The sequence below is a fragment of the Juglans regia genome, chromosome 12 (assembly GCF_001411555.2).
Source record: "Juglans regia cultivar Chandler chromosome 12, Walnut 2.0, whole genome shotgun sequence".
In the NCBI taxonomy this organism is placed as follows: Eukaryota; Viridiplantae; Streptophyta; class Magnoliopsida; order Fagales; family Juglandaceae; genus Juglans; species Juglans regia.
The window spans coordinates 2759568-2783759 of NC_049912.1; the positions used below are offsets into that span (position 1 = coordinate 2759568).

At 35.7% G+C, this 24192-nt stretch overlaps 1 protein-coding gene across 1 annotated transcript; it reads right to left on the minus strand.

Annotated features, from left to right (window-relative positions):
• Positions 1-21792: 21792 nt before the first annotated feature.
• LOC108997506 (protein RADIALIS-like 4) lies at positions 21793-23464 on the minus strand. Its single transcript, XM_018973823.2, has 2 exons — positions 22971-23464; positions 21793-22106 (listed from the first exon to the last, which is right to left on the minus strand). The coding sequence occupies exon 1, from the start codon at positions 23250-23252 to the stop codon at positions 23013-23015; it is 240 nt and encodes a 79-aa protein (XP_018829368.1). The 5' UTR covers positions 23253-23464; the 3' UTR covers positions 21793-22106; positions 22971-23012.
• Between the last annotated feature and the right edge of the window lie 728 nt (positions 23465-24192).

Below are 24192 nucleotides of genomic sequence, written 5' to 3' on the forward strand. Positions count from 1 at the left end.
GGTCTAACGAATCTAGGAGGGCAGATTTAGTGGGGGAGGATGAAACAGATGGAACTTTGGTTTTATTTGAGCCTAGGGAGAGGCAGAACTTCTGTTGAGGGGGAAGAACCTATTCCTTTAAACTCGTTTCACCCTAGTGTATTAGATTGGGTCATTAAAAAAGCTATGAAGATTAAGCATTGTGTAGGGATTACATGTGAGGACTTTGAAGATGAATTTATGGCATAACTCACAGCTATTGAGGCTGGATATGAACAATCTAAATTTGATCAATCCCTCAACTCTACTTAAGAAAGAGAAAGAGAACTCAAGCGACATACGCGGGCCATAAAAGATGAAGGTGTGGAGAAGAGCTCATACCAAGGGTGTCTCAAGGGGAAGGGTAAGATGGTTGCATTATGATGCCAAAAATAATATCATGGAATATAAGGGGGTTTAATGAGTATAATAAATGACTCCAAATCAAAAAATTACTTCATCAATGGAATGGTGATATTATTTGCTTATAGGAGAACAAATTGGAATTCATCACAAGGGAATTAGTTCGAAGTTTATGGAGAAGTCAACATGTAGGGTGGTCGTACATGCCATCAAAAGGCGCATCCGATGGTCTCCTAATTATGTTTGACAAAGGGGTCTTGGAAAGGGTGGAGGAATGTGTGAGTGAGTTCACTGTGGCTTACTTTTTTATGAATGTAGAAAACGATTTCTAGTGGACATTCACTGAAATTTATGGCCCTAATGTTGATTCAGAGATAAAGTCATTGTGGAAAGAATTTGCTGGACTTGTTAGCTGGTGTGAGTTACCAAGCTGCATAGGGTGTGACTTCAATGCAACTTGCTTCCCGAGTGAAAGATTAGATGTGTCCCACATCACTCCCGCCATGAGGGAGTTTTCTAATTTCATTTTGGAACATGAGCTTATGGATATTCCATTAACTGGAAGTACATTTACTTGGTCCAACAAATGAGAATTCCCATATTAGTTGAGGATTGATAGGTTTTTGTTAACTCCTGACTAGGAGTTACATTATGCAAATGTAACTCAAAGCAGATTACCTAGGCTATGCTCTGATCACTTACGCATCATCCTAGACTGTGGAGGCATCTAAGGGGGTAAAAGGCATTTTAAATTTAAGAATATGTGGCTTAAATCTAGTGGTTTTGTTGACAGGGTTAGACAATGGTGGTCTTTTTACAATTTCCAAGGCTCTCCAAGCTTTATAATGGCAAGAAAGTAAAAAATATTGAAATAAGATCTAAAGGAATGAACAAGTTTTTGGCAATGTTATGCAACAGAGGCACTTTCTTTTGGAGGAGCTACAAGGTCTGGAGGGGGAGGAAGAGGCAAGAACTCTCTCTGAATCTAAGAGAACCCGCAAGAGCCAGGTACTCACAGAACTTGAAAAAGTAACATTGTTGGAGGAGATCTCTTGGTGACAAATCAAGGGTGCTCTTGCTTAAGGAGAGACATAAGGGCATGAAATTCTTTCACAGGGTGGCTAATTCTCATAGGAGGAATAACACTATTGATATGTTGATGGTAGATGGTGCAGTATCCTCGAATCAATTAGTCATCAAGAATCACATCGCGCAGTATTACTAATACCTCCTATCTGAACAGCACACTTGGCCACCAAAAGTGGATGGTTTGACTTTTTCAACATTAGATCAGCAGTGTGCAGGGTGGCTAGAGAGGCCTTTTGAGGAGGATGAAGTGGGTCAAATAATCCTTGGCATGGCTAGTGACAAGGCTCCAAACCCTGACGGTTTTAACATGGGTTTCTTCCAAGCTTGTTGGGAAGTGATCAAGGGAGACCTTATGAGGGTTTTTCAAGATTTTCATATTAATGCCAGCTTTGAAAAAGTTTTAATGCTACTTTCCTAGCACCCATTCACAAAAGATGGGGTTGTAGATGTTAGAGACTATTGCCCCATTAGCCTTATGAATGTGGTTTACAAGATCATTTCTATAGTGTTAGCTAATCGATTGAGTAAAGTGATGGAAAAGGTAATTTCGAAGCCGCAAAACGCCTTTGTCAAAGATAGACAGATTCTAGATTCAGTCTTAATTGCAAATGAAGTCTTGGATAGACGATTCAAATCTAGAGAACCTGGGTTACTTTGGAAATTAGACAAGGAGAAAGCCTATGATCATGTCAACTAGAAGTTCCTACTTTATTTTCTCACAAGATGTGGCTTTGGGGAGAACTGGCAGAAATGGATAGAGTTTTGCATCTCTACAGTTTGATTCTCAATCTTGAAGAATGGCTCTCTAGTGAGTTTCTTTGACTCCTCCTATGGTTTGAGACAGGGAGACCACTCTCTCCTTTACTTTTTTTTATTTGTCATCGAAGTTCTTAGTAAAATGATTGTGGGTCTTGTGGAAGGTGGCTTTCTCTATGGTTTTTCGATAGGGAATGGTCATTATGGTTCCATGAATATCTCTCAGCTGTTTTTTGCTAACGATACTCTTATCTTCTATGGAGAAAATTTTGGGCATATCCAATCTTTGAGGGCTCTACTTCTTAGTTTTGAAGTTGTCTCGGACTTAAGAGTTAATCTTTCAAAGTCTGAACTGGTGCTGGTGGGGGCAGTCCCTGACGCAGAGAATTTAGCCTCTATTGGGATGTAAGGTATCATCTTTACCCCTAAAATATCTTGGCTTACCATTGGGTGATCCCTTTAAAGCAAAGAGGATTTGGAATGGCATGGTTGAAAAGGTGGAGCGCAAATTTGCTTCTTAAAAGAGGTTGTATTTCTCTAAAGGTGGTAGGTTCATTTTGATTAGAAACATTCTTTATAAATTACCCACTTATTTTCTATCCTTGCTCCCCCTCCCTACAAAGGTTGCCAACCGTATAGAGAAGCTACAATGGGACTTCTTATGGAGTGGATTGGGAGAATAGTTCAAATTTCAATTGATTAATTGATCACTTATATGTACCCCAATTTCTGGGGGTGGTCTGGGGATTTGTAACTTGATGAAATTCAACCAAGCCATGTTGGGTAAATGGTTGTAAAGGTACCAAAATGAAAGGGGGGCCTATGAAAGTTCCTTATAGATTCACAGTTTGGGGAGGCTTAGGGAGGATGGTACTCGAATGAGGTATGTGGCACATATAGGGGGGTTTGTGGAAATACATTAGGAGACATTGGGAGATCTTCCGAAGACATGAACATATTGTGGTGGGTGACAACTCTAGTGTCAATTTTTGGTATGACAAATGGTGGGGTGAAATTAGCCTCAAGACACCTTCCCTGTTATTTTTGAGATCGCATGAGAAAATAATGCAACGATAGCTAATCTTTTGGTCTTTTTTAGTGGTTTCCCTCAATGGAATGTAGAATTCATTAGGGCGGCCCAAGACTGGGAGATGGAGACTATCACAGAGTTTTATGAGACATTGTATTTCGTAAACATGACAGAGGGTAGAATAGATAAGATGAGCTAGGACCCCTCCAAGAAAGGTAAATTCACGGTCAGATCATTTTAACAAGTTCTAATGAGCCCTCGAATGACCATGTTTTCATGGAGAGTATATGGAAGACGAAAGGTCCTTCAAAAATAACCTTTTTTGTATGGACAACATCTCTAGACAAGATTCCCACCACAGATAATTTAAGGCAACTTCAAGTAATGGTATTGGACTGTGTTGTATGTGTAAAAAGAATGGTAAATCAGTAGATCATTTATTTTTACACTGTGAGGTGGCTAGGATCATGTGGGATTATTTTTTTCGCTAGAATTGGATTGTTGTGGGTCATGCCACTTAGATTGGTGGAGTTCCTTGCAAGCTGGAAAGGCCTCCAGGCAACCAACAAGTGGCAACGATGCAGAAAATGGTTCCTATATGTATGTGTTGGTGCATTTGGTAGGAGAGAAATGATATAAGTTTTGAGAGAACAATGGGCGGGGTCTATTGTTTGTAATGGGCTAATGTCCATAATCTTCTACTTTCGATTATAAAATCTAATTAGGTTATTCTCATATATACTCCCTATATACATGGGTTTTGCCTACTTCTATGAATAACACTTCTTGATTACCTATCAAAAAAAGATTATTTTCTTCCACATATACAATATACTTAGAATGGAAGCAAAATGTAACCTGTAATGATAATAACAACCACTCCTATTATCAAAAAGAGCCACTATCTACTCGTACAAACAGAATTGGGCAGGGTCTATTGGAGGAAAGCATATATAAACAATGACATTTGGTCTAATTTAAGCATAAATAAACAATGTCACTTGATCTGATTCATACAAGATTGATCGACAATATGTAGCAAAACTACATCAATTTTTGAATGATATGCATAATCACTCACAATTGCAGCTTCAACTTAAGTTCCTTCAAAATGAGCTTTCTTGATGGACAACTTTGAAAGTTGAGAATCCTCTTGCTTTCTCATTACTTGAAAAACTTGACAAAATAGCACCAGCCACCATGCCATATAAGAAAACCTCTAGTCCACATTTGGTGTTAAAGTATCAAAATGAGAATAATACAATGTTATGTTTTATGTAATATTTGTTTCCAAACTCTAAAATTGCAATACTATAGAACTGAGCCCGATATTGGGAATAAAAATTCTCATTGACTATTTCCGTTAATCGACTACTAGGTTTTATAAAGCAGCCTCATTTACCTAGGGTCCCAAATTCTAAAAAATCACAAAAACAAAAAGAGAGAGAAAGGAAAGATCAATCTCTCTATGCAACCTTTACTACGCATATACCACGTCCTTAAGACTCAATCTGCACTGCTTAAAAATTCATTTTGTTCTCTTTCACATATTTTCGTAGCAACCAAACAAATCACAGATACAAACCTGTTTAGCATGGGGGAGCAGTTGATTTCCCAAAGAGCTTTGGTGCCTTGTTCCAACAACTCAATGTCTGACACATTGTTTGACGCTTACTTGTAGCATCTTCTAAGAGATAATTAACCTCAAGTGCGTCCCACAGATCCTTGGCGGTTGCTTTGTTCTGGTAAGAGTCAAACAATGTGTTAGACATTGCATTGCAAATGTGACCCTTGCAGATGTAGTCGTCTTGTTTCCACTTGATTCTCACCCGACTTTGAGCAATTGTCTCATCCTCATTTGTAGGCGGCTTAGGAGTGGTTAGAACATACACCACTTTAAGACTGGCTAGGAGAAAGTGCATATTCTTTTGCCAGCGTCGAAAATTGGCTCCATCAAAATGTTCGAGTTTAACAAAGCTCACAACAAAATCTCTCAAACTATGTGTCATTAGTAATAAAATATTGTCTTAAGATTGTTGGTGCAAAGGGGCTGCAAAACAATAAATAGTGAGAGAAAAGTTTGCTTCAATGCGCGTTATAATGTCGCTTTCCTGAAGACAATATTCGCCCCAACCAATAACGGTATGCACACAGGTTACAAGCGAATTTACATCTTAGATACAATGAAACCTAGAACAAGTCTGTTTATCTAACTGCGTTATGCACACACAAAATTAGATCCCGAATACCCTCAGATTTTACTATTTAACCAAGAAATTAGAAATTTGTTCTCTCGAGAACAAACAGATTCTAACAAGTTCTAACAAGTTTTGAAGAAGTGAAAATTTTGGGAGAGAGAGAGAATTAGAAATGGAATTCTGGGATACTCAAATGGCAGGCCAATGGGTCTATTTATAAATGACCAAAAGTTGTGAATGAAAAGTAATGACTTTTAGTATTTCTGAAAATTGTTTGAAATAGGTATATAAATATTGTGACTATTACCATATGATTGGACTTAGTCCAATGGTGGTTGCCTTGTTTCTTCTCCAATTGAATGGCACAAGTTCAAACCACCACCTACACGTTTGGGAAATTAAATGTGGTTTTACTATGCGTAGCAGCGCCTCGCGCATGGAGCCCCTCCTAATGTGTTGCTACTCTTTGTGCACGCGAGCGCATGCAGTGCGTCGCGCCTTGAGCCCATGTGTTGCAGTGCTTCACGCATGCACGCCTTGGTGCTGGCCGCATGCCTCTTGGAGGCCTCTTCATAAATCAACAAAAATCCTTCCTTTGGAAGAGGTGTGGACCGAACCCAGTCTATGAGTTTAGATGGGAAACCTCAATACCACTAAACCAATTAAAGTCTTCTGACATGCAAGCAAACACAAAATAGTATAACTCTCATAAACTTTCCATAACTTCTCTCTTTCCAAAATAATTCATAACTTCCAAAATCCAAAAATATTATTAATAAATATAATATATAATTAATTATTTTGAAAATATTTTCAACAGTTTTGTGTCAACAAATACTCCTCAAGACTCCCTTTTATAGGTTTGAAATGATACATGATATTAAATGAATATATGAACTTAGGGAATGACAATACAAAATTTAGGGGATACATGAACATGAGAAATAGGAATACATGAATGTGTAAGAATTCTAATAGTCATCTCCATGTATTTTACTACATTTATGTATTTACAACACTCCCCCTTAGATGACCATATAGAAAGAATATGCATCGATAAAACTTTGCCAAAGAAAACCTAATGGGAAAAACTTGTGATGAAAGAAAAAGAGAACAATATTCTAGTGTGTCTTTAAATGCCTTACGATTGCCTCATTAAAACCTTGCAAAAGAAAATCCTATGGAAAAAGCCTCAGTGAAGGAAAAAAAGTACAATCCGGATAATAATTTACTCTCCCTCATAAGTATGCAGAGCTTCAATTGTTCATGATGAAAGATCATTGAGCCGTCGCATTCCAACATTATGTACCAACTTTGTGAATATTGCAATTGGTAAAGTTTTAGTGAATAAGTCTGCCAAATTATCACTCGATTGTATTTTCTTAACATCAATGTCGCCACCGTTTTAAAGCTTGTGTGTATAAAAGAATTTTAGTGAAATATGTTTGATCCTATCACATTTGATGTAGCCTCATCTTATTTGCATAATATATGTCACATCATTTTCATATAATATTGTTGGGCTACCTTTGATTATAAGTAAACCATAATTTTTTAGAATATGTTGAATTATTAATCTTAACCAAATACATTCACGACTTACTTCATAAATTGCAATAATTACTGAGTGATTGGAAGAAGTAGCAACTATTGTTTGTTTGACAGATTTCTATGAAATAGTTGTACCTCCATATGTAAATAAGTATAATTTTTTAGAACGTCCTTTACATGGATTAGATAGATAATCAGCATCTACATATCCAATTAATTGTAAGCTTGGTTCTTTTGGATAAAATAGTCCCATGTCGATTGTACCACAAGGGTAATGTAGAACATGTTTGACCACATTCTAAAGCCTTTGAGTTAGTGTGGAACTATATCTTGCTAGTAAGTTGATTGAAAATGCAATATCAAGTTTTGTACAATTTGCAAGATATATTAAAGCACCAATTGCACTAAGGTATGGTACTTTAGGACCAAGAATTTCTTCATCTTCACTTTGAGGTAAAAAATGATATTTCTCTATATCAAGTGATCGAAAAACCTTTATAGAGTGTTCAAATTTTCATTTGAAAAATGAAAATTGTTCAATTTCTAGACCAAGACAAAATTTGGTTTTTCCAAAATCTTTCATTTCAAACTCATTTTTCAAATAAGCTACAGTTTTTATGAACTCTTCTAGAGTCCCAACGAGATTTAAGTCATCTACATAAATTGCAATAATCGTGAATCCAAACTCTGACTAGTTAATAAAAAACACATAGACAAATTAAATTATTGGGCATTTTATATCCTTCAGGGATTTTCATGTATATATCATTATCTAGTGATCCATATAAATATGCGATAACTACATACATTAAACGCATATCCAAACTTTCTATGACTACCAACCTAATAAAAAATCTAATCAATATAAGGTTTCTGCAAGAAAACTTGTGCAACAAGTCGTGATTTATATCTCACGATTTCATGTTTCTCATTACGTTTACATATAAATACCCACTTATATCCAACATGCGTCACACTTTTAGGTGTTTAGACTACAGGTCCAAATACTTCACATTTTCCAAGTGAATTCAGTTTTGCATGAATTGCATTTTTTCATTTTGGTCAATCATTTCTATGTCGGCAATTCCATTACGGTTTGTGGTTTAATTTCATTATTACTTCTTGTAATGTCTAGGGAAACTTTAAATGAAAATATGTTGTCGACAACAATTTTACTTCTATCCCATAATTCTTATGTACTTACATAATATATCGAGATCTCGTTATTTTCAGGTACATGTTCCTCTTCAGAAGATTCTTCTTCAAAGGATTCTTCTTCAAGAGAATTTGGTATTGAAAGTTTAGATGGATCAATTGATTTTGTTGCCTATTTTGTGGTTATGGTTGCTTCAGGAACACCAAATTCTTTTTCTTTTACTCTTCTCTTTTGGGAAATATTATCTTTTGCACAATAGGTCTTCCACGCTTTAAGTATGTCTTAAATTCATTTATTTCTAGATTTCTTGATTGTCATACAAGAACTTCAACCCTCACAGGGATATTAGTAGTTGGAATATAAGATTTTTTTATTTTCTTACTATTAGTAAATGCATGCGATAATTAATTTGAAATACATTACAAATGAATAATCCTCTGAACTTCCAGTTCACATTGATTTGTATGAGAATCAAGATTAGATAATGTCGAAGCATTCTATGTTATTTCTGTTTGTATTTCAGGCACATTTTCTTTTCCTAATGGTGGAAAAATTGTTTCATCAAAATAAAAATCTTCAAAACGTACGTTAAAAATATCACCAGTTAAAGGTTCAAGGTATCGAACAATAGAATGAGAATCAAAATCAATATAAATTCCAAGTCTTCATTGAGGGCCCATCTTAGTGCACTTGGGAGGTACAATCGGAACATAGACAGCATAACAAAAAATATTTGGTCGTTGACCAAAAGCAAGTTGCAATGGAAAGTATTTGTTATGGGCAATTGGTCCAAACTAATGATACAGCATGTAAAATTGCATGTCCCCAAGCAAAAACAAGTAATTTTGCTCTCATAAGCTAATGCCTAGTAATTAATTGTAGCCGTTTAATAAACGATTCGGTCAAACCATTCTATGTATATACATGGGCTTCTAAATATTCAACATGAATTTCTATTGACATGCAATAATCATCAAAAGCTTGGGATGTAAATTCTTCTGTATTATCCAATCTGATAGACTTAATAGGATAACCAAAAAATTGAGTTTGTAATCTAATTATTTGTGCAAGAAATCTAGGAAATGCAACATAACGAGTAGGGCTGTGTAAACTTCTGAAAATTTCGACTATGTCCAACTTCCACTCCGATTTCAACTGCAACAGAGTCAGAATGGTCTGAAATTGGAGTTGGAATTGGAGTAGTTCCGAATAAGTAGTTGGAGTCAGAGTCGGAGTCGGAGTTCGAAGCTCCAAGGAGCTCCAAACTCCAACTCTGATTTATATAAAAAAAAAATCCAGATGTAAAACAACGTCATTTTACATCTGGATTTAAAAATATATATTAAACTACATCGTTCCACTTAAATCACACGGGAGGTCCAAACCCCAACACCCCCTTCCCTTCTTCCTTCTTCCTTCTCCTTTTTCTCTGAACCTCTCGGATCTCTGCATCTCGCCGCCTCGTTCCCTCTCTGCTGCCGTCGTTCCTCTTTACGCCTCCATAGTGCGCAACACTCTGTTCCCCTTCACTTCTCAAGCCAGCCTCCGTAGCCTCTGGTAAGTTATCTGATTCTGAGCCCTAACATAAAATCAAGGAAATTTAATTCTATGTTTTCTTTTTTTTCCATGTTGTTGGATTGCCTAGAATTAGTTGTTTTGGGATTAATTATTGTGATTCTTGTGAAGTTGTGTTATAGTAAGGAAATGTAGCAAAAATTGAATATGGTTGATGGCAACGGATTGTGCAAACCAGTATGCATGCAATGTGTTTGATAAAAGTGTAAGAGATGCTCCTGCTTCAAAAATCAAAACCACATGACCCAACAGAACAAAGTTAGTAATATAAATTGTAGAATAGTAAACTAATAAAATAATATAATTAAAATTCTTAATATATATTTTATTTACTTAAATTTAATTATCCAAGTGATGGTCAAGAAAAGCCTATGTGTGCTTTTACAAACACACAATATTTCTGAGATTATTTTTCTATCCAAATTAAAAATGCTAAAAAATAGATCAACTGCAAAGGCAAAACCAGACAAGAGTAAAATAAAAAGTGTTTTTCATTGAAGTAAATGGTTCTCCTCAACTAGCGTTTCTCATAACTCAACCTAAAATCGAAGCTATATGTTGGTTCATCTAGAAGAAAAGCAAAGGAGCAGGTCAAAGTAACCATCCTTCAGTAGTCTTCTAAGCAAAACTTATAGGGTAGTTATGGAAAGGGAAGACATAGTTGTTGCAGAATTCTTCTATCTCAAATCACCCTTGGAAAAATTGGACAATGCTTTTAGAATGATTAACATGTCTTTAATAAATGCAAGATATGTGTACTACAGATTAAATGGTCTACATCCTATGAGTCTTTTTTTTTTTTTTTTGTAAGATTAAGTTTAGTTCCACCCTGAGTATACGGATGCTTATGTTGTCTAAGATGTGAATTTTAATTTCGTATGCTGCTTATACATTCTTTTGACCCCAATAAATTTAGAAGAAATAAAAACCAAGTCCAGCAAGATATTAGCATTTCAATATGAAGTTATTGAAAGGAATAAATCGAGACTTGATTTGTTCTTTCACAATTAATTTTTCTATTTTACAAGACTGGTTTTCCATAACATTTTCTCCAAAAAATTGCCATTCTTTTGAAAGAGAGGGATAAAAAAAAAGGACTATGGACTTAGCAAACCAAAATCCAGATTCCTGAGATCTTAGGCATTCAAACATTTGCTTAAAAAAAATGGGATAAAATAAAAAGTCCATGCATGCATCTTCGACTCATTTTCGTATATAAATTATTGAGTGCTAGTAAATGTCCTTAAGCGGTCATGTGAGGGGTGATCAGGAAGTAATAATATATGAAGGAAAATATCATGCATACTAGGCAGCGAACGTGAGTTATTATTCATTTCAGTGGTCACAAGACACTCCATCTTAAATGGGTTGATGCCTTTTAATGAATTGATGTCTCTTTTCATGTATGTTTGTTTATGTTTAGCTTCTAATTTATTTTTCTCCATCTTAAATGAGTTGATGCCTTTTAATATAGCCTAGTTATTTTTTAAACTAATTTTTTGCTTCTAATTTATTTTTTCAGCTTCTTTGATTGTGATTTGGATCCTAGAGCTAGTGGAGACAATCGTCCACAAGGGAATGTGGCGAATGCCAATGCTACAACTCCTAAACCGGTGGGTACTTCCACCCCTACATCTAGAGCAGTTACATCTTGTGCTAGTAGTCGACTCCCACTCCTAGTAGATATAGAGGATGAAGATATGTTCGACGAAGAGGAGGAGATGCCCATTGAGCACGATCAACCACCACGACCTTCTAAAAAAATGTCGTAGACACGAGAGCATTTCACCAAAATTCTTGGTGATATTGCGAACCCGCTAGTAAGATGCCACCACTGTGGGCAATTTTGTGGATGTCATTCGAAGAAGCAATGTACTAGTGTGTTAATAGCACATCTAAATGGTTGGCAACGATATAAGATCATGAAGGGATTGGCGGCCACTGATCAGACTAACCTCAGCTACGAAACTTCTATGGCCACTGATGATATACAAGCTAAGAAATTGGTTATCCCTCAATACAATGAGAAGATGTTAAGGGACATGCTTGCAGAGATGATAATTACTAATGAGATGTCCTTTACCACAATCGACAAAAGAGGCTTCCAAAAGTTTCTAAACTTTGTTGAGCCACGATTTCTCATTCCATCACGGTATACAGTGATGCGAGATTATATGAAAAGACATGCGAAAGACAAAGCAGAGATGAGAAAGATGTTTATTACCACTGGCCAGAGTGTGTCATTTACGACTGACACATAGACGTCCATTGGGGCAAAAATGGATGATTGTATAAAGGACTGGGGAATTCGAAAAGTGTTATGTATTAGAGTTGACAATGCTAGTGCCAATAAAACAGCAATTGATTGGTTTAAGCGGAATATGACGGTGAAAGATGATATCATTCGGGTCCACGAGTTTATTTATGTTCGATGTTGTGCTCATATCATCAACCTCATAGTTGTTGAAGGGTTAAAAGAGGTTAATGATTCCATTACCCGAGTCCGCAACATTATGCGATATGTGAGGGGTTCCTCCTAAAGGTTTGCCAAGTTTAATGCAATAGCAGAAGATCTTCAGATTGGATGTTCTAGTATGTTGCGCTTGGACGTTACGACTCGATGGAACTCTACATACATGATGTTGGATGTGGCACAGAAATACCAAATGGCGTTCGAGCAGATGGAGGTCGAGGATGGAGGCCGGAGGTATGCTTTGTTCGAGCCAGCAAGATAGGGGTTCAATGCGCCGGACGCACATGATTGGACTAGTATGAGGTACTTTGTTCAATTTTTGAAAATTTTTTATGACCTAACCATGCGGATATCTGGATCTAAATATACGACTATGAACTTGTACTTCAGCGAGCTCTCGGAGCTTCACTTTTACTTGCAAAATAGTTGTGCTGACTTTAGATGATTGTTATCTGCTATGGCTACGAGGATGAAGACCAAATATGATAAATATTATGGGAATATTGAGAAGATAAATGGATTACTATTTGTGGCTGTGATCCTTAACCCCCGATATAAGTTGGTCGTTCTAGAATTTTGGGTAAATTTCGTCCTTAGGGTAGTGAAGGCTGCAGAGTTTATTAAGGTGCTAAAAAATGATATTGATGACCTATATAGTCACTACAGTAATAGTTGTCAACCTTTATCCGCAGCCAGTAGCTCCTAACATTCGAGGCCGACGGGGTCAACAACTTCCTTAGGTAACACTAACCCATCCGTAGGGGTTACAGGCTATCGTATTATGCAGTAATATCATCAACTCATTGCAACGAGGAATATTATGCAGTGTACATCTGAGGTTGAAAGATATTTTATGGAAATTTTTGAGGCATCTAATGGTGTACTTCAGTTATTAACTTGGTGGAAGGTTAATTCCAGCAAGTATCCAGTCCTTTCTCGTATAGCCCGAAATGTGCTAGTCATTCTTGTCAATACGGTTGCCTCAGAGTCATCGTTTAGCACTGGAGGTCGCGTGTTGGATGCTTATCGGAGTTCATTGTCACCGTCAACCACGGGGGCTCTCATTTGCACACAGAATTAGATAAGTGAAACGCCCATTGGACTAAATACTATTGGCGTTGATACCGAGAGCTATAGGTTTGAATCGGGTAACTTTATATGCTTTTAAATGATTATTTAATTATTTTTAATATTTCTAACTTCTACTTTTTATGATTTTATAGACCTAATTGTGAACTCTAACATAATTTTCGATGATTGGGAGTCTAAGACGGACACCCCTTGAGAGTTAAGATGGAGTTGTGAGACTATGGACTGTGGAGAACCTCTTTTTTTGGTAAGAATCAAATTCTACTTTTACCGTGTTCAATTTTTTATTATCAATTTTTTTCATTTATCGATTGCAACTTTCTGTCTTCATTTCTGGCATGACCAATGGACCATTGAGATTTGAGTGAAATTTGTGTTTAATATTTATGTATTTATCTTTGAAGGCTAAGTCAATGTTGTTATAAATAGGACTGTTATAACTTATGGCTATATCATACATGTTATTTAGTTTTTAAACTATTGTATTTAAGGTTTTTTTTTTCAATATTTTTTTTACAGGTTAGAACTTGGGCTTTGGTGAGCCCAAAAGTCAAAAAAGGGCATTTATTTAGCCCAATAAATGGTCGGAGCTCCAACCTCTGTTCGAAGTCCCAACCTCTGTTCGAAGCTCCAACCTCTAATCGGAATCAGAGAAAAAATTTTCCTCTGACTCCTGTCGAAGTCGGAGTCGGAGCTTAGCCGTAATAACGAGTAAAGAGTAGATAATATGATCATCTAGTTGATACATCTATTAAAACCATGAAATATCTAAATAGTCCACATGGTGAATGTATTGGCCCATATATGTTCCCATGAATTCTTTCTAGAAATGATGGGGATTCAATTACTATCTTAGAAGGGGATGGTATGATAATTAGTTTACCTTGACAACATGATGCACATGGATAATCACTTGGTAAAAGAATCTTATGATTTTTTAGAGGATGTCAATGTGAGTTCTCAATTATTTGACGCATCATAATTAATCCCGGATGTTCAAGGTGATCATGTCAAATCATAAAAATCTTTAGATCATAGCACTTCCAGTAGAGGTGATACCCGCATGGTGCGGGGCGGGGTGCGGAGAAGGATCCACCCTCTGGAGGAGGGCCTGGGTCGAAAACCTCATCGGCCCCGCCCTCCACTCAGGTCAATACTACCCATGACCCATGGGAATTCAATCCATAATTTTAATTCAAATTAAAATATATAAATAAATAAAAATTAAAAACTAGTAACATAATTTTTAAATTCATTAGAGTTGTATTTTAAATTGTTTTGGTCTCTTAGACCAACCTTTATATAGAAGGTCAAAACAATACAATATTCATACTTAAGCAATATGGGACTTAGGAGGCCAAGGAAATCCAATAACTTGAATACAACTTCAAGTTATGAATATTGTATTGTTTTGACCTTCTATATAAAGGTTGGTCTCTTAGACCAACCTTTATATAGAAGGTCAAAACAATACAATATTCATACTTAAGCAATATGGGACTTAGGAGGCCAAGGAAATCCAATAACTTGAATACAACTTCAAGTCTACAACAAAATGTATATATTTATATATAATATATTTATATAAATATTTAGAATTTATTTATTTTTATATGTAGCTGAGCGGGGGGCGGGGCGGGGCCCCGCTGTGCTCAACCCTCCCCCGCATGGGCGAACGGGGTTGCCAACACCGCCCATGCAGGGGCAGGACGGACGGGGGCTGGGTAGAGGGGTGCAGGCCCTTAACTTCCAATGCATTACAATATTTAATTCAATTGTACTCATAGTTGTATAATATAACCCTGAAAAGAAAGCTGACAATTTTTCTGATACGAGTTTATGGCTCAAAATCATAGAAGTGCTTTAAAGATATTTGTTACTGCTTTCATTGATAGTTTCAATATGATAACCATTACGATGAATATTTTTAAAACTTAATAAATTTCTTCTAGATTTTAAAGAATACAAAGTATCATCAATATAAAATTTTGTTCTTTTCGGTAACATTATATTTGCTCTTTCGAAGCCTTCAATTTGGTTTCAAGAACCGGATATAGTATATACAATAGCTCTATTCAATGTTAAATACTGAAAATATTTCTTATCTTTAAGAATTGTATGTGTAGTACAACTGTCTGCCAGACATACATCTCCATTAATTTTCTTCAAATTGATCAATTCATCAATAAAATCCAAGCTTCCTTATAAAAGCAAAACTTATATAAAACTTAATTAATTTAAAGGAAAATTACAAAATGTGTTTAAGGATAATAACTGAAATATAATGTGATTACAAGAAAAAGAAGGAAAATTTATTGTTGTAACCATAATCATCACCAATAAAAAAAAAAAAAATCTGTATTTTCGTTAGGGTTCACAAAGAAATAAAAAAAAAATATTCAGGTGGGTGAGATCCATTCCATTTGGGGTATAAGTTGGATCTATTGGATTATTGTGATCAACACAATTAATTTTGACCTCCTTTTCCTTTACTAGGTCAAATATAGGTTCGCCAAATGTTTTGGTATACGACAAATATGTGACCAATATCCATTCATACCACACCTATAACATTTATCTTTATAGTTCTTCGCAGGCTTATTCTATGAGCCTTTATTTTCATCATTTATTGTCTTAGTGTGGTTGCACTTCTGGTGGTATACTGAGTTTCTCTCTGAGTAATTTTGAGTACGGTCTCCTTGATTTTTATAGTTTTTCCTCCCACGTCCATGTTCACGGCCATGTCCACTATTTCCTTTATGATTATAGAATGATGTTCGCTTCAGAGAATGGAGTTGAACCAGTTGGACAAGACTGGTGATTTTTCATTAAAGGTTCATTGTTTTGTTCAACCACTAACAGACAAAATATTATTTAAAAATATTTTGTGAATTTGCGCTCTCGATATTACTGTTGCATGAGCACATTCGAAGCATGAAATGTGGTACATGTCTTTTTAACATATCCTCATCAGTGACTTTCTCTCCACATAATTTTAACTGTGAGCTTATTTTGAAAAGTTCAGAATTGTATTCAGAAACTATTTTAAAATCTTGCAACCTGAAGTACATCTAATCATAGCAAGCCTTTGGGTGGATTACAGTCTTCTGGTGCTCGTATCTCTCTCTTAGACTATTCCATAGAATCAATGGATCTTTTGTAATGAGATACTCGGTTTTCAATTCTTCATGTAAATGATGGAGACAAAAACATCATTGTTTTGGCACAATCATGCAGGACCTTTCATTCTCTTCTTGAATAGTATTTTCAAGGTTCATTGCATCAAAATGGATCTCAGCATCTAAGATCCAAGATAAGTAATTGTTGCCCAAAACATCAAGAGTAACAAATTTTAATTTTGTAAGATTTGACATTATCTATAATAAATATATTAAAAATTGAACAAGTAGATTTTATTAGGGGTAGCCCCCACCCCGCCCCCGCATGGGCGGGGGGCCACATTAACCATCCGCCCCCCGCCCCCGGAGTGCGGGGGCGGGGGACCCCGTCTCGGTTGACGGGGTGTGGGTGGAGGGGGTCCTCCGTCCGCACCCCCGCACCGCTACTAGGCCAAAGGCCCAGAAGTGGTTTCTGGGCCTAAAATGGCCCAGAAACATAAAAATATAATTTTGCGTTTTTTAAAAAAAAAAGGAGTTAAAAAAAAAATTCATGAATGAATGAAAATAATATATACATACACAATTTTATATAATTAAGACTAATGAAATACTACTATAGAGTATAGATTACAAGTTTATTACCTAATAAACTAATAAATAATAATAATAACTAAGCTATTACAAAAATAAAATGGAAAGTCTAAACAATTACAAAATTACAAATAAAAGTGTCCAAGGGACATTGTATCAATATTACAAAATTACAAATAAAATATATAATACATACATCTGATAGACTGATTCAAAATTCAAAAATCTACGAAATTAATAATCTAAAAAAATATGCGAGCGGTTTGGATCTTTGACTATGACATTTGGGGCGGCCGGATGGGTAGTCTTGAGGCTTGAGCCTTGAGCACATGTTCATATAGCAGTGGAGATAGACATCGTCTGAGTCGTCTCATGTGTTGGTACAACAATCAATACTAAAATTAATATTGATGAAATTGAAATGAATATAAATAAATCAAAATAATAAAATAAAAATAATAATTACCAGATGGTCCAGATCCAGACTGATCACCACCCTCTTCGTCAGTCTCTTTAAAATCTAACACATCCGGAACATAAATATCATTTCTCATCGTCCAACTCTGTATGTATATCAATGCCTCCACAGTTGTAGGAGACAATGAACTACGGAAAGGATCTAATATGCGCCCTCCGGTACTAAAGGCAGACTCCGAGGCAACGGTGCTAATAGGGATGGCCAATATACAACGGGCAATCTCAGAAATGATGGGATATTTCTTTGATGCTACCTTCCACCATCCTAAAATGTCAAAATCATCATCTTCTTGAAACCCCTAAATTGAGGGGGTTTCAATTGAAACCCCTAAATTGAGTTAGGGGTTTCAATTCCCCTAACTGAAATTGGAGTTTCGGATTGAAACACCCTCAATTTTAGGGGTTCAATCCAAAACCCCTAAACTTGAGGGGGTTTCAATTGAAACCCCTAACTGAAATTGGGATTTCGGATTGAAACCCCCTCAATTTTAGAGGTTCAATCCGAAACCCCTAAACTTGAGGGGGTTTCAATTGAAACCCGTAAATTGAGTTAGGGTTTCAATCCGAAACCCCAATAGTTAGGGTTTTAATTGAAACCCCTAAATTGGGGTTTCGGATTGAAACCCCTTCAATTTTAGGGGTTCAATCCGGAACCCCTAAAATTGAGGGGGTTTCAATTGAAACCTCTAAATTGAGTTAGGGGTTTCAATTGAAACCCCTAACTGAAATCCCCTAAATTGAGGGGGTTTCAATTGAAACCCCTAAATCCCTAAATTGAGGGGGTTTCAATTGAAACCCCTAAATTGAGTTAGGGGTTTCAATTGAAACCCCTAAATTTCAAGCACAAATTTCGGATTGAAACCCTAAATTGATTTAGGGTTCCAATCTACAAACAAAAACAAACAAACAAGTACAAAGAAACAGACGAATCAAACACAAGCACAAAATTCTCCACAGCACACAAATTTACAAATTTCCCATCCTCCATCTCCGATTCAACCCAACCTTCCTCCAATCTCCAATCCAAAACAAAAAAAAAAAAAAAATGGGTTTCGGATTTTTTACCTTTGAGTGGCGGCGAACTCCCAGTGAGAGACGGAGACGGAGAAGTGGCAGCGGTGGTGCTGCTCGTGCGAGACGGAGATTTGAATGAGAGAGAGAGAGGCTTGTGGATGCGAGTGTGAGACTGACTCAAAGAGAGTGAGTGTGAGAGATCGGCGAGAGACTCAGAGACTGAGAGAGTGAGAGAGGAGAGTTCGAGAAAGAGAAATGAGTGAACTGGGAAGTGGGAAGCAGACGCGGGGAAGGGGGAGGGGGGGGAATCTTAACTAAAAGTGAAACGGCGCCGTTTCACTATTAGTTGAGGGGCGGCTGCACTTACCAGTCCTAAGTGAAATGGCACCGTTTTGTCTATTACAAAACAGCGTTGTTTCACTCTACTTATTTGTTTTATATATATATATATATATATATATAATTTTAATTATATTATATATATATATATATAACTTAAGCGGGCCGGGGCTTCGCCCTATCCGCCCTCCGCCTCCGCATCATCTCTGGGGTGCGGGCGGGGCCCCCCGCACCCTGCTTAAGCGGGCCGGAGCCCCCACCCCGCATGGGCGGGGGCAGGGCGAATGGGGCGGGTCAGCGGGGAACGGGGCCCCACTGCCCACCCCTAGATTTTATGAAATTAAGAAAAGAATATACAAAACTCATATGAATTGCATTGATACTATAATATTTTACTTCAAATATAATTACATAGAACATATGTTATAACATGATTCACAATAGATATCAATATTTCTAAACACATCATGCTAACATGATGATTAGAAAGTGACGTTATAAAATTATAGAAAGACTTATATTGATAAGAGAAAATCTCACAGATAGCTTTCAACGTCAAAGATCAAAGGAACACGCAATTGGCTAGCGTCTCGTGCTAATAACATGTTATAAAATTAAAGATAAGTAACAATAGAATTGAAAGACCACAATATATGAAACTAATTTTTCGGAAACTCAGTATTATTTCTCTCAACTGCCTTGTTGTGTGTCTACAACAAATGCTCCTTAAAACTCTCTTTTATAGGCATGAGAGGATACATGATGTTAAATGAATATATGAACTTAGGAAATGACAATATATGAATCAAGGGGATACATGAATATAAGAAATAGGAATACATGAATGTATAAGAATTCTAATGGTTATCCATCAAATACATGAAATGTATTTTACTACATTCATATATTTACAACAGTTAATATAATAATTTATATGATTTTAAAAATACAGAGTTTTACTCTCGTAAAGCCTTATATATCATCAATTATCTTAATATATTATTATCGAATAAAAATTAGTGCTCATGCACTCCCCATTCTTGTCAATATTTTATTATATATATTAAAATAAATTTAAAAAATTAAAAGATTTAGAAAAACAAAGTATCCTATTAAATTATTAATTTTATTCAAAATCATATATTATATAATTTTTAAATTTAGACTTTTTCTCGTATGATAGGAAGCAATGTCAATAGATTTTTCATTATAAATCATTAAGTTAAATTATAGAATAAAAAACTAATATTTCCAGTTGGATTTATAATCTTATTTAAAATTAAAATTATCAATTGAATATTTAATAAAATTACTAATTTTAATTTAAAATTATAAGTCTTTTAGTGTTTTGTTTTTTAGTTTTCCTAATGCTTTCTTGTTTGTTTTCTCAACATATGCTCTTTCTCCACTCAAACAAAGCTTATTGGGACACATTTTATAAATAGTTTTCAGTCTCTTTCTCCCCTCAAACAAAGCTTGTGAAATTTGAAGACCAAGTTGCTCAACAAAAGTTAATTTGGAGATCAAAGTGGTAACCTTGAAACTTTTATAAACTTTTATTTATTTATTTTTCATCGAGACATGCTAACTTAATTTAGTTACACAAAATATTTTTCATTTAATTAATTTAGTTATTCTTATGTATCGCGCAAGTTTATCATGACTAGTACTATATATATTATAACATGAACAAGATAGCTATCGTACTAATACAAAGCATTTTAAATGTGGTTTGTGACCATTTTCATCGATCACTACTAACTAATAAGACTTCTTCTTGTTGTTATTATTATCATAATTATTGTTCTATTAATCCTAATCTACTCGACCTTCTATCTGTTAAATAGTTTGGAGCACAAGCCGGCCTGTTACATGCACAATTATGACATCTTCCAATGTGTTCATTAAAAAAAAAAAAAAAAAAGAGAGAGAGAGAGAGAGAGAACAATGCTAGACAACCTCCTCAACCTCCACACACCACATTTTTTTAAATTTTTAAATTTTTTAATATTTTTTTTGAGTTTATTCTTTTTAAATTAATTTAATTTTTCTATTCATTATTCATATATTAAATATTTATAAAAGAAAAAAATAATAAAAATTAAAAAAAGTGTGATGTGTGAAGGTTATGTGAATAGTAAGAAGCTGTATAGATTTTTTCATTCTCTAAGCACATACATAACAGTTATTGTCTATAACAAAAGTGATATCCATATATTCTATCTTTCAATCATTGAAGGTGCGTTTTTATATATAGGTAAAAGAGTAATGCTAGGTTGTAGCCCAACAATGATGGCGGGGCGTGCCGCCTAGGCAAAATTCATATATTTTATTTTTTTTAATTTGTTTTTTACAGTTTTTTAACGTCTTTAAATATTTTTAAAAAATAAAAAAATATATCAATACACTAATAGTCACTTCCTTAATCAATAAATAAATAAAAATTAAATACATGAGCGGTCAAAATGAAATATCAAAATGAGAGGGCAAAGAAGCATTATTCATAGATAAAAACCAACTTCATTTTAGACATACAAGCAAAACACTGTTTTTTTGGCACTAAAACAGAATTGGAATATCCAACACATTGAGGCCTTTCTTCCTGTAAAAAATGTTGTTCTTCGCTGTATATTTTCTCATTCTCAATCGTACATGTTGATATGTAATATTTTAAGTGATGTTTTACTTAATTTGTAGATATATGAAAAAGTGTTTAAAATACATCCCCCCAATGCCTTGGCCCATCATTATCAAATGATTTTAGAGAATCTAGAAGGTGTGTATGGCCAGCAAATAGAGCCCCACTCCACTCCACCTTTTTAGATTACATTAAGATTTTTACTAGTCATTCTTCTCTTGTTGCTCTAATTTTAGTAATTTTACAAGCATTAAGGTGAAGAAATTCTCCAATATCTTGTAGAACACTGCGAGAATGTTTCACTGGGGTGGTTTTATTTAGTGTCGAGTTATCTTTCTGCATTACCAATCATAACATAACAGGTCTAGAAAAGTGGAAATCTCCTCTGCTTAATAATTGATTGCTTCATACAGGGAAACAGAACTAAAAGAGTTGCAGAGGAATTGAACATGACATAGACAGAAGAGCAAACGTATATAGAAGGGGTAAACAACACAACCACAGGAGAAGGTGATATAATTCGATACTTCTTTGCAAATATGGTATTGTGTACGATCTGCTTATGATATGATATACGTTAAGATCTCCTTAAACTTCATTGGAACTTTGAAACCTTAGATACTTCAAGACCTGCATGCCAATCAGAAAGTAGGACAAGTGTTTTTTAGTCTGAAGAAGAACAATTGTTATCTGAAAAGGTTATGAACAGTATGGCAAAGAAGAATACATCCAAACCATAGAAAAGCTATCAAGTAGAGCAGTAATGCAGCCAAAAGTTTCAGATGGATTCTGAAAGATATGGTTGTGAATGAAGACAAATTGGTGGGGAAAACAACTAAAGGTTCCTGAGGAATGAAAAGAGAAAATATTTATTTTTTCAATGAGCAATAAAATATTGAGTTAGATCTGCAGGAGAATCATCATCGAAATCAGAAAAGAGAGGCCAAAGCTTTGTATCTCACATGGCAAGTGTTTGAACTAGTAAGCATAGAACCATTTAGATGTTATCCAGAAATGGTAGGATTAGATCTCATGTGGATTTTCTTTGGCTTGGCGACAGGATAAGAAGTTGCATGAGTATGGTCAGGAATTGGCCTTTTTCATTAAATAAAATTGAAAATAAACAGTTAGGTGTATAGGATGATGGACTTATTATCAGTTGGAGAAATTAATGGTACGTAGAACTAGCACTTCAGGGTTCACAACCTTCACTTTCCAGGATTATTGCCTGGCCCTACCACTGGAATTGTATCCAAGGACAAGGCGATGAGGAAACAGAATAACAGGTGTTTCCTATCGTTACAAGGGCCTGGAAGTAGTTAAAAAATGAAGTGGGGATATCCCATTTTGAATAAGGACCTAGAATTCTGGCATTAATTTTGTTTTCATTGATCATAATTCAACATGGCTATACACTTTATGGATTACTTTGAAAAAGTGAAAAGGGGTTTTGGAAACTGAGTACTGGGTAGAAACTAGCTACTAGTGTATTACCTCTGTCGCTCATACTCAATGCCTTGACCTTTACTTTCCATTTCACCTGTAATTGGGAAATGGGATTCTATCAGATTCAATTTCCTTGACATCCGCTATGAGGATTTCATAGTGCCTCTTCACCTCCTCTACAGATTTTCCACCCACAGCTTTGGCAACCTTCTGCCAGCGATCAGGAGTGTCCTTGTCATGAACAGCGAGGGCACTCTCGAATTTCTTGTTCTCCTGAGGGGTCCAAGAGGAGTTACAGCCCTTTGAAAAAGCGAGAGAGTTGGATGCCATTGGAGGATGTTTTAATGTACAACAAGAAAGAGTGAAATACTAAATGTACAGGGGTATTTTGATAGGCTCTGGAGGATGATGTGTCTGGAAATAGGTTGGAAACTGAATGTGGATGATAGAGTGTTGTCTAGAGTGAATAGCACAAAAGGGAAGAAAGAGAATAGAATCGTTGTTTCAATAAAAGAAGGGGACTCCAAGTCAAGTGTGGTATGGGAAAGAGATGACCGAGGGAGCTCCTTATAAGCAGGAGGAAAAGGGATAGTGGGGTTCAGCCACTTGGGCGAATATATCTCAAGAAAAGGGCAGAAAATAAAGTAACCCGCCCCCTCAGGAACCACAGATGGAGCAGGACAAAGAAGAGCGAGTGAAAGAGGAGAATCAGAGATAAAAGGATGAGTCCTTTATAAATTTTTGACCAGACAATATTCTTGGATTACACTAGCAAGTTGAACTTCCTTTATTAGTTATAAGTCGGTGGATAAAAGGATCAGATGTACCATGCTAAGATCTGGGGGCTGGAGAAGACGTGTAATCCCTGATCTTCTAACCAAAATGAGATGTACCATGCTAACCATGTTTACTGCACTGCAAATTGCATCAACTCACAAATTAAAATTTACTCATTCATCTTAAGGCAACTCAGACCAATCAAAAGGAATTTTTATCTGGCAACAGAGTTTGCCCTTATTGTCTCTCACCTATCAATTGGACAGATTTTCCTTTTCCATATAAGCTTTGTGGATCTTGCATCCTATTTCTGAACCTGTAAAGGACTAAAGGATTAAAATATAGGCCTTGTCTGCATAACATCATGGTTCCTAGCGGCCTCAGTGTAATGCTGCGGCTTATAAAACTTTCTCTGGTTGGACAATCAGCACAATTAACAAATCTCATAACAAATCTCTCTCTCGCTCTCTCTCTCCCCTCCATTTTTGGGGGT